The 12,239-nt window shown below is 39.3% G+C and overlaps 1 protein-coding gene across 6 annotated transcripts in view; it reads left to right on the forward strand.

Annotated features, from left to right (window-relative positions):
* The window catches only part of LOC104589049 (protein ENHANCED DISEASE RESISTANCE 2-like), a 170,368-nt gene that overhangs the window by 23,974 nt on the left and 134,155 nt on the right, over positions 1-12,239 (forward strand). For 4 of the 6 annotated variants that reach the window (XM_088893219.1, XM_010247229.3, XM_088893221.1 and 1 more), the window contains 2 exons: positions 9,078-9,154; positions 11,145-11,267. In XM_088893219.1, the coding sequence (XP_088749345.1) occupies positions 9,078-9,154; positions 11,145-11,267 (200 nt within the window). The remainder of the gene's footprint in view (positions 1-9,077; positions 9,155-11,144; positions 11,268-12,239) is intronic. The other 2 variants (XM_088893220.1, XM_010247228.2) reach the window with 1 other exon arrangement.

Raw genomic sequence — 12,239 nt, forward strand, 5'->3', positions numbered from 1 at the left:
ATAAGAAGGACTTGGTGTGTGATTATTGCAAGAAGCCTAAGCATATCAGGGACACTTGTTGGAAGCTTCATCCAAATCTTATGCCTGCTCGGATAAGAAACAAGAAGGGAAATGCAAATGTAGCCACTACAGGAGACTCTTCAGCCCCTCTCTCCCAAACTGATTGGGAATCCATTGCAATAGTAGCAGTGAGAACAGAATTGTAGAGGTTTGGACAGCTTATGAGTAAGAAAGATTCACCCAGCTCTAGCCTTCTAGATGGATAACAGAATGCAGGAGCCAACTACACCACTTCCTTTGCACATGCAGGTAGTTCATATGCAACTGTGAATCTTGCATCCACTTTAGGTAAGGAGGGACCTCCATGGATTATAGACTCAGGAGCATCTGAGCATATGACTAATGCCCCTACCATTTTCAGTTCCTATCAGTTGTGCTGGTAGAGACAGAGTCTCTATAGCAGATGGTTCACATATGCCCATTGCTGGGAAGGGGACAGTTAGAGTGACCAATGATGATATAACTCTGTCCTCTGTTTTACATGTCCCTAGACTTCATACCAACCTATTGTCTGTTAGTTCATTGACAAAAAATTAGAATTGTTCTATGACCTTTCTTCCTGGTAATTGTGTTTTGCAGGATCTGGAGCCAAAGAAGATGATTGGGAGTGATCGTGAGGTGAATGGAGTCTACCTTCTGGATGAGATTCCGAGACATCAGGGCCATCATGTTAGCAGCAGCAGTAGTAGTGGGTTAGAGTCAGTAAACCAGATTATGCTTTGGCACAATCGCTTGGGACATCTTTCTTTTAGTTCTTTGAAATGTCTTTTCCCAAAGTTGTTTGAGTCTGTTCAATTATCTACTTTGGAGTGTGAGAGTTGTCACTTAGGAAAGCATTGTAGACAATCTTTTAAACCAAGTAATAAAAGAAGTACTGCTTTTAATATTGTTCACACTGATGTATGGGGGCCATATCAAATCCCTTCCATAGGAGAATTCCGTTACTTTCTCTTGTTTGTGGATGATTATACACGATATTCTTGGATATATTTGATGAGATCACGTAATGAGGTTCCTAACTTAGTACGACAATTCCACCAGATGGTTCTCACATAATTTGGAGTGAGAACTAAGGCTTTTAGATCAGATAATGCTAGAGGGTACTTTGAGAAGGACCTAACCACGTATCTCTTAGAACGTGGTGTAGTTCATCAGAGCAGTTGTGCATATACACCGCAACAGAATGAAGTTGCTGAGAGGAAAAACACACATTGTGGAGGTGGCAAGGAGTCTTATGGTGTGTACTTCAGTTCCTGTGCAATTCTGGGGAGATGCAGTTCTTACAGCCGTACATGTGATTAACCGTGTTCCTTCACGGACTTTGGGGTTTAAGATGCCATTTAGCCTCATTTTTCCAGATGGAGAGATATTTCATATACCTCTGAGGGTTTTTGGTTGTGTTTATTTTGTTCACATTCTTGGCCCTCATCGCAAGAAATTGGATCCTAAGCCCAACAAATGTGTTTTTCTTGGGTATGCTCATAACCAAAAGGGGTATTGCTGTTATGACCCAGTGTCGAGGAGCAGATTTTACACTATGGATGTTACCTTTTTTTAATCCACATTCTTCTTCTCGAATGGTTCTCCTTAGGGGGAGGGTTTTGAGGAGGAGAACTCACAATCTGTTCCTCTTCCTGTTTCTGTGGTGCCTCCATCAGTTCAGCCACCACCTGCACCATCAGTTCAGCCAGCACCTGCACCTCCAGTTTCATTCCCTGAGCCACTACGGGCAGCCTTACAACAATATCAGCGCCGGCAGATGATGGTTGACGCCACACATCCTCGACCCACACCCACTCTCTCTCCAGATTCGGCAGATACAGTTCCAAGTATTCCCCTTGAGCCTGAGCCTGTTATGTTTTCTGATGATAATGTTTTTGTCCCTAACACCATTGTTGCAGCTGATCCCACTGACCTTGATCTTCCCATTGCACTTCGTAAGGGGAAGAGAAAGTGTACAGTCCACTACATTTCACACCATCTTTCCTACAGTGCCTTATCACCCTCCTACCGTGCTTTTCTTTCTTCCCTGGATTTTGTGTCTATACCTAGGAATGTTACTGAGGCTCTCTCCAAACCTGAGTGGAAAACAACCATGCAAGATGAGATGGATGCTTTGGTCAAAAACCAAACTTGGTAAATAGTTGATCTCCCCCCAGACAAGGAGACAGTCGGATGTCGATGGATATTCACAGTGAAGTATAAGGCCGATGGCAAGATAGAGGTACAATAGAGGTACAAGGCAAGGTTGGTAGCAAAAGGGTATACTCAGATCTATGGTGTTGATTATCTGGAAACCTTTGCACCAGTAACTAATGAAGGGATGAGAGATCCATCCTATGGACGCCCAAAGATTGCGGAATAAGGGGCGAATTTCAAAAAATTTATCTCTCCCTTCAACTGGGAATCGTATTCCCTATTTAGAAAATCATATTTTCAAGGATCAATCTTGAACCATAAACTGAACCAGATCTGAACCAAAAGGAGTGGGAGAGGATTATACCTGATACGGAGAAATACTATCTCCCAATGGAGGTGTTCACGCCCAAGGAAGGATCCAAAATCTGCTCCCACTGAAGATGGCGCAGTGAAGGATGGAGTAGAATCAACAATGTTCTTCAAAAGAACTTGACCCTTCGCAAGAATCAACTGGACAGCTTGTGAGTACAGCTCCAACTAATCCTTTCCCAAAAGATTGATATCAAGATCAAATCTTGATTGCTCCCAAGAACTGGAGATCGAACTGAAGGAATGGCAATGGCAGGAAGGTGGCGGCAGGAGAGAATTCGCAGTATGTAGGAAATCTCTCAATCTCTCTTTCTTCAAAGAGAAGAATGCAATTGATCATGTAAAAGGCTGCCGCCCCCTTCCCCTTTTATAATCTCAAAGGGATCAGCTCCTAATCAGATTAGGAGTTGCTAATCCAAATCATATTTGGGTTAGAAGTCCCTTAGTGATAAGGGATAATCCTTATCTTATCTGCAGATCAGATCAACTATCTCCTAATCTAATTAGGAGGTTTCCAGATCTAAATCTCATTTAGATCTTGGACTCTCTGAGTGGATAGGGTCTAAGCCCAATCTTTTTAGCTGATCCACTTCAGAATTCGCCCCCTTTAAATGACTGATCAAATCAACCCAGTTCGAAATGGGCTTAGGGCCCATTTAAGGTTATGTACTCAAAAACCTTCCAAATTGCTGCCCAGTTGGGCTTCCTTGTATGGCGTGGGACCCAAGCATTGATCTACACATCAGCCACATGGGTTCAGCCCAGCCTTTGTTACAAGGCCTGGCCGAATGCACTGCTGAAGACAGTGTACCCCCTGAAACCCATCAAATGGGCTCTATGGGCCCAACACTTACACTAAGTGGTCCCTGGGCCAAGCCACCTTGTAACACCCAGGGACTGTGGGCAGATGCAAGATTAGCCCATCAGGTGTTATCCTCAATGGTCTTACACTTAACCTCTCAGCCCATAATGATCATACACTGCCCGACAAGAGAGGACCTCTCCCTTGGCTGCAAGGAACAGTGTTGCACTCTCCACTTATATGGATCCCGGGAATTAAAACCTTCTTGCAAACATTTTAGAAACCATATATATACTTTTATATCTTATATAAAATATATTTTGCAAAACAAATCTCAACGATTGAAATCGGCTGCTGGCAGTCTTGGTTTCCATCAGTGAGAGTGCATCCCCGATCATTACCTTTGTCCGACAAAGGGGCTGATCCTGTCACTATGATTACCCACTCAGATGAATTCTCGGACTGTCCCAACATACCCAGGTTTTGACCCCCGTTAAGGATCTCACTGATTGGTATATCAAAGACAGCCCAATCCGACACCTAGTGCAGTATCATAATCGAGTATAGGGATCGGGTGTAACTTTCCAGTTTTGCCCATCAATCTCCAAGGTCCAGGGCAATATTGGAAATCTGGTCCAGTTCATAGATTCAATTAATCCTACACTGTATGTGCCTAGGGTCTCACCCTGGCAGCTGAGACAGGCCACCCCAACCGACTTGGTGGCACCATAGTGTCAGCCTTGTCAGGATAGGTCTCCCCAGACCGACCCACCGGCTGTGAACATTCTAAACTAACACGAGTCTCATTAAGTGTCCAGTTTAAGGGCATTACACAGAAACATACCAAGGGAACATGAATCAAATATGTATCTTTATTCATTTACAATAAACTCATAAAGTACATCATTCTGATTGAAGCTAAGGACATACAAAACTGTCTAACAACTAAGATGAGTTTAGTTCGTATCCTTTTATCTCTAGCAACCACCTATTATGGCCCTTGTTCCAAGTTGATGTAAAAAATGCTTTCCTCAATGGTGACTTACAAGAGGAGGTATATATGGACATTCTAGCAGGCTTTTATGAAAATGTTGGTAAAGGAAAGGTGTGCAGACTCAGAAAATCTCTGTATGGACTAAAACAGTCACCTAGGGCTTGGTTTGACAGGTTCAGAGGGGCAATCATCCGTTTTGGATACACACAGACACAGTTTGATCATAGCCTCTTTGTGAAGAGGAAAGATGCTTTGGTGTCAATTCTGATTGTGTATGTGGATGATATAGTGGTGATAGGAAATGATCTAGAGGAGATTGATGATCTCAAAAAATCATTGCAACAAGAATTTGAGGTCAAAGATCTTGGTGAGCTTAAATACTTCTTAGGGATTGAAGTTGCAAGATCCAAGCATGGGATCTTTACAGAGAAAGTATGTACTTGACCTACTGTGAGAGACTGGGAAGCAGGGGACCAAACCAGCAGACACTCCTATTGATCCAAATCACAGAATTAATGGTGTGGATGGTGAATTGGTAAAGGATGTGGGGAGATATCAAAGAATGGTGGGCCGACTGCTGTATTTGTGTATGACACGACTAGATATTTCTTATGCTGTCAATGTTGTGAGTCAGTACATGCATGCACCTCGGGTTCAGCACTGGGAAGCTATTGAGATTATACTTGCATATCTGAAAAAGCACCCTGACAGAGGCATTCTTTTCTTAAATCATGAGAATCTGAAGTTAGAATCCTATACAGATGCAGTCCGGGCAGGATGCTTAGATGACAGGAGGTCTACATCAGAAGTGTGTACCTTTGTAGGTGGAAACTTGATCTCCTGGAAGAGTAAGAAGCAAGCGGTTGTGGCAAGGTCAAGTGCAGAGGCTGAGTATAGATCCATGGCTCATGGTATCTCAGAACTTCTTTGGGTTAGATCTCTTTTGAGTGAGATTGGGGTGAAAGCAGAGGAACCTATGATGTTATACTGTGACAATCAGGTTGCAATCAATATTGCCCACAATCCAATTTAGCATGATAGGACAAAACACATTGAAGTTGATAGACACTTTATAAGAGAAAGGGTAACAACCGGAGAAGTTTGTTTGCCTTATGTCTCTTCAGAGTTGCAGCTGGCTGATGTTCTCACTAAAGGGGTGGCAAGGAACAAGCTTGAACATGATCTACGCAAGTTGGGAATGTGCGACATTTACTCCCAACTTGCGGGGGAGTGTTGAAGATTAATTAGTTTTATGATGTTTTTCTGAGTAGATGTTTTATGTTAGTTGTTAGATAGGAGGTGGGGACCACAGTAGTTATGTGAGTCCAAATTTTATTATGTTTTTTGAGTGTTATATATATTGTTTTATGTTTTGCGCCCTATAAGGGCATAGTTGTCTTTGTATTGTTCTATTATTTTAGTATAAATAATAAGTGAAGGGGGGGCAGCCAGATTATTGCTCTCTTTTCTTTCAATTTCTCTTCTTCTCTTCTTCTCCTTCTCTCTTCAAGAAACTACTTTCTTTCATATTTTTTAATTCAGCAGATTTCTACTATGTCTTTTAATAAAACTCAAATTATTCACCAAAAAAAAAAAGAAAATTAGGCCCGAAACAACATAGCAAACAACTATATAAATTATTAATCAAAAAGAGAAGATTGGAATACTTAAACATGCATCTTTCTCTGTCTTCCTTTTTAATCTTTTACCTATCTTTTTCTTCATTGTGTGTGTCATGTACTTGCCATTTTGACTTTTGTCTTAATAGCAAGTCAATCATCCAATCACCCAATCCTCATTTGTTCTTTTATGAAAATATTTGTACAAAACTATGATGATTTTAATGAAATATTGGAAAAGGTTCTAATAGTATTCTAAAATTTTAAACCTTTATTCAGTAAAGGTTATGGCATGTGACAAGTATATTGGAAAACCAATTTGGGATTATGCCAAGCAGATCAACCATGAAAGCTATTTTTGTATTATAGATAGAAAAGTTTAGAGAGAAGAAAAGAGATCTTATGGTTTTCATTGATTTAGAGAAAACATGTGATAGGGTCCTTGTAGAAGTAATCTAGTGGGTTATAGAAAAGAAAGGAGTCCTAGGTAAGTATGTGAAGCTAATTAAGGATATGTATGAGGATGCAAAAACCGACATTTGAACACCTGTGGAAGAGGCATTCAATTTTGCAGTTACAATGGGTTTTCTCCAAGGGCTAGCACTTTGTTAAGACACAAATAAAGGGAATAGAGGGACAAGTGTACAAGAAAAGGCCACGTCAGCCTTTAAGTAATGTAACTGACAGCCAACCACTAGAACAAACTAAATAACAAACTGGACAAGTGGAGAGGCTGATATAACAGAATTGTAATAAATAAGGAAAGGAAGCCAGAAGTGGAGGTATTGATTTTGAGAATTCTCTCTCTCTCTCTCTTCTCTCTCTCTCGTTAGGAGGCAAGCTTCCTCGAAAATTCCCTGAGTTAGGCAGTTACCTAACACACTTATTCTTTAATTCCTCGAAAATTCCAAGGTGGTGGTGGGCTGGCTGAAAAACTCCTGAGGATACTATATGGTGTTACAAGAATGAAATTAGGAAATTTAATTGGCTGACAAGGAGGAATATGCTGATTTCTATACAATGGGTGGGGAGATCAGCAAATGCTATGGCTGATGCATTAGCCAAACAAGGGGCAAATAGGGAAGAATTGTTTTGGGCTCAGCTGTGATATATGTAATTTATTACTAGCTTACTTGTGAGCTATTGGGAGAGGCTGAAGCTCACGCCTCTCCATGGGATGTTGTATGAATCTACAATTCTAAAACAGTTATTATTTATCAATAAAAAGTCATGGATGAATTGACTAAACATAAGAGGAGGTCTTGTGGTGCTTGATGTTTATTGATGACATAGTATTAAATGATGAAACTTAGTATTTTCAACCTATCGTTGACCTGGCTAGTTGAACCGTCACTCGTCCATGATTCCGGGTCCAGTTCTTATAAAACTCGGAAATTCCTCAAAAACCGTTTGACCTGGGTAGTTGAACCGTTGACCTATTCAACCCGGTCATTAGGTCACAGGTTGCACACTAAATGTGTATACAAACTTCTAAAGGTCATAACTTTGCACTCATATGTCTGATTGGGGTGATCTTTTTTTTTTATTTTGGGTAATTTTCCCTGTTATTTTCCCCAAACCCTATTCAGTCTCAAATTGCAACTTTTAGAATTTTTTTACAAATAAAAGTTAAAATTGATTTAAAAATATAAATTTAATATAAAAAAATGCATATAAGGTCTTGGGGGATAATCAAGTGGAGTTTCTAGAATGAAGATTTGAGGATGAAATTAAGGAGGCAATTTTTTCAATAGATAGGTCAAAAGCTCCAAGGCTTGATGGTTTTATAATAGTCTTTTACCAAGATTCCTAGGACGTAATCAAAGCTGATTTGGTTAATCTTTAGAGAGTTTCATAGAAGAGGAATCATTAGTTCAGGTATGAACTCACTTTGGTCCCAAAGAAGAGTGATGCTAACCATCTAGGGGATTTTAGACCTATTAGCCTAGTCACCAATATCTGCAATTGTCTTTGAGAATTAAGAAGGTGATTCCCTTACTTATTTCACAATTTCAAGGGGCTTTTATTCAAGATGGGCAATTAGTTGATCAAATTCTAATTGCTAATGGATGCATGGAGGCCCAAAAGAGGTTAAGAAAGAAGGGGGTTGCAATCAAGCTAGATTTGGGGAAAGCCTATGATTTAGTGGAATGGGAGTTTTTAATTGATATCATGAGAAGGTGTGGCTTTGGGGACTTGTGGTGCAAATGGGTCAGAGGTTGCTTACAAACTAGTTACTCCTTAGTTATTGTTAATGGTTTAGTGTTTGATTTCTTTGAAGGGTTTCGTGGCCTTAGACAAAGAGATCTACTCTCTCCCTTTCTCTTTACTTTGGTAGCTAAAGTGCCAAGTAAAAGGAGATGACTTGAGGACTCAGTGTTTTAAAACGCAAGGCTCAAGGGCCAATTTGTGCCTGAGGCGCAAGGCGATGCACGCTTCTTTTTAAAGCAAGGTGCAAAAATACAAAAAAATGCTAAAAAATAAAAAATATTAAACATAATATTATAATAAAAAATATATTATTAATTGCCTTTTAAGAAGATATTTTATTAAAATGAATGAATGAACAACATTGGCAAATAGGGGCTTGCCTTGAGGGGTATGGTTGGGGATCCACCCCTGGCCCATCCGCTAGGTTTAAAAAATGCAAAATAGCGTAAAATTTTCAAAAGGCACATGCCTAGGCTAAGTCACAAGGCGCATCAGGCGAACGCCTAGGCGCAGAAGGTGTGCGCCTTTTGAAAGTGTTGCACCTAGGACTTAGGTGAGGCGCCTAGCTTCCTCCCCTAAAATGTGCCTCGTCTATGCACCTAGACACACCTTTTAAATCACTGTAAGGGCTATGCAAAAATCTTTAGGTTGTGAGAGGGGAGAGTGGCCCTTGAAGTCCACCCTTGCCAACCTTCCAGTGTACATGTTAGTTTTTAGGATGCCCCAAGAGGTAGTGAGGAAAACTGAAAAAATCATGAGAGATTGTGTATTTCGTTGTACACATGTTGGGTACCTCATTGTGTTATTAGTTCATTGTCCTTTTTCATATGTACTATTCTCAACCAGTTTTTAATTTTTGTTTTCCTTTTCTTTTTTGTGGAAGGCTTAATCTTGAAGGACATCGACCTTGGATGAGACGATATGCACATAGCTTGAAAAAGCTTATAAGAATTGGAAAAGGTGAACATCATAATTATCTTAGTTTGTTTTGTATTTGGGTGATGGCTTGTTACCCATCAGATTGTAACCTCTTTTTGTTTTAATGAAAGTTTTTCTTATTAAAAAAAAGGCTCTAGAGTGAGCCTTGGACATGGTTGCTTTTAGTTTTACATATGATTCTTTGGTGACAAAATATTCATATTGAGATTTTTGGTCTTATTTATCATTTGCTATGGTCTAGGTGTAGACACTCATTTAGAGTGAGACATTTACATGTTTTCCATATATATAAATGTTCTAGTGTTACAACATTTTTTTTGCCTTAAGAGATATTCTCTATTACTTTGTTTATTCCTGTATATGGACAATGAGTTTCTGAAAGGGTTTACACATTGTCTACATGCAATTGTGCATGATGTGGAATTGTCCATGTACCTAATGGATGCTTGTTGCACATATGTCTTCCTTCTGTATCTTGCCTCTGCATGCTTATGTATCTGACATGAACTTTTTGTTTAATTGGTATCAAAGTTATATTAATACTTAATGAAACATACCATATGTACACAAAGTGCAGCCACCAGTGCCAATTGACTCAAGCCACCTAAATAGAAGAAAATAAGAAATAAACATCTTTTTTCATAAGAGAGTCTAGATCTTTGGCATCCAGCATGAACGCCTTTTTCAGATGGATTCAAAGATTTGCAAATTCCTTAGCCCACTCTCTGGCAAGAGGAGTTAAGAAGGAGGAATGACTGGGGGGAAACACAATTCTACAACTGCTGTTTCAAGGAGATGCTGAGGACAGGAGGGAAGAAAATATGTTGGTGCTGACCAACAAGGTAGAGCCTGCAACTGTGATGCTGTACAGTAAAGCGGCTAGGGAGAACAATCAAAATTCAGGTAAAGAAGGACCTGTACCAAATCAAAATTCAGGTAAGTAAGAACCACCTTAGGCAAAATTGGAACTTGCCCAAGAGGGATAAAGAGCAGGTCATGGGAAGGGATTGGTGTGTTGAAAAGAGGATGGAATGCTCTCAAGCAGGACTCAAACCAAGGGGATACGTGACCATCAATCCTCCAGATTAGAAAGACCACCCGAATGCAGCTCTTCTGTCCCAATTACTCCTGAAAGAAAAAATCCTTATAACCTTGTCCATTCGGTTTTAGTTACTGATGACTGCTCTGTGTTTGTAGTTCCAAATTCCCTCTCAACCCCAGAGCTGGAAGCCCATGATAAAGATAGTGGAGAGACTTTAAGGAGTGGGAAGGAATACAAGGAAAGGATTCAGAGGAGGACTTGGAGAGGAATAAAAGAATTTGAAAGGAAGGAATTAAAGGAGGAAGAAATAAATAAAATAAGTAAAAAGCTGATGAATTTACTGAGAGAGAGTTTGAGGGTGAAAAGGCAATGAATTTGGGGGACTTGGTGGCAGAATTTGTAGGAAAACTCCGGTGCAAACTGAAGGATTCAAATATCCTGAAAGTGTTCTTACGGAAGCAGGAGGAAATTAAGTGAAGTAGAGAGATTAAAGAGAGACGTGGAGGGGGATAAAACTTTTGGAAGGAGAGGGGAACAAAGAGAGGGGAATAAGTAGATTGTCTTAAGTAGGAGGGTCTAGGAGGTAAGATTGAAATGAATTAATAATCTGGAATATCAGGGGTATAGGGAGTGTGAGGAAAAGAGAGAAAATAAGAGAGGTTATTAAGAAGTTGAATCCGAACATGGTGTTACTTCAGGAGTCTAAATGGGCAGATTATGATAGTAATGAATATGGTGATGGGCTAGGTAGTGCTTGACTGCTTGTACCTTTTGTAATGCATATATTTTAATTTTTTCCAAACATTGATAAAATTGATGATAAGTTCCCAATAAAAAAATAGAGCATAAATAATTCTTTCATCTTAGCTGTGAAGCTGTGAGGCATATTTACCTCATCTTGTGTAACTTTTTGAGTTTAGAATAATGGCATCTAGTTTCTTCTGTTTCTTTTAACTTTTGGTATTATAGGCCCAGAAATGCTTCTGCGTCAATCATCGAGACTTGGTAATTTCTTGTCAGATGGATTTTTTGAAGGCAATGTGGGGGATGCAATTGAAGCACATGAATGGAAATGCGTCCGCACTGTTAATGGTATTCTTTCTTTCTCTGAGGCTTTTGTATTTATACATTGTTGTACGTCTAATCTATATAACTGGCTGTTTAACTTCTTGTGTGTAGTTGGTTCCCCTTTACTTATTTTAAAGGAAAACAGAGATTTCTGTGAAAAAAATTATAAATGAATTGTCCACAATATTAATATTTTTAACGAACAAAATCCTGACAACATTTCAGATCCTAATTAGCTGCCTCTTCCTATTGAAGATCTTACCATTTGTTTGTTTTCAATCATAAAATAGACCATGAATGGAACTGCACTTATATGTTTGCATGAGATACTCCTGAAATTGCTGGTCATGCTGCAAATCCTTCACTACCATTCACTGGATTCAACTGTGGCTCCCTGAATCAGAAAAATGAAGAAACTTTGACCATCCAACACCAAATGAGAAGTGATGCAGAGGTTATTGACCGCCTCATCCTTTTTTTTCTTTCATTTTACAGAATACAACGGTTCAGTATGTATGTATGTATGTATGCATATATGCATATATACTAAGGGAAATTTACTAGAAGCACCAAGAAGGAAAAAGTACAACAATACCAACCCTCTCTAAGGAATAAATCTAGGAAATTGCTGACCAATCTGTTTCTTATATACCAAACTTTCCCAAGAAACATATTCAGTGTATCTTATTCACCTCTGTTTTAAGCTGATAATCTTTGGCTGTACTTTGAACTTGTGACAATGTCTCCTTTTATTCACCTCTGTCTTAATTGCCTTTTATAATTTTAAATACTTAGTGTGCTTGTTGCAGGTTTTTTCTTTTTACTTGAGTTAGCACTCCTAATGTATAACAAGAGAGTGGGTGCCAACACTCATGATTGATTCTCCTAAATTCATTCTTTTCTATCTGTGTATATTCTACTATTACTTATGAGTTATGACAGATCTATTTGCAGGAAACATGGTATCCAAGGTTCAAAGTATTGCAGGGTATGCAT

The sequence above is a fragment of the Nelumbo nucifera genome, chromosome 8 (assembly GCF_055504915.1).
Source record: "Nelumbo nucifera cultivar China Antique chromosome 8, China Antique-T2T, whole genome shotgun sequence".
Classification (NCBI taxonomy): Eukaryota; Viridiplantae; Streptophyta; class Magnoliopsida; order Proteales; family Nelumbonaceae; genus Nelumbo; species Nelumbo nucifera.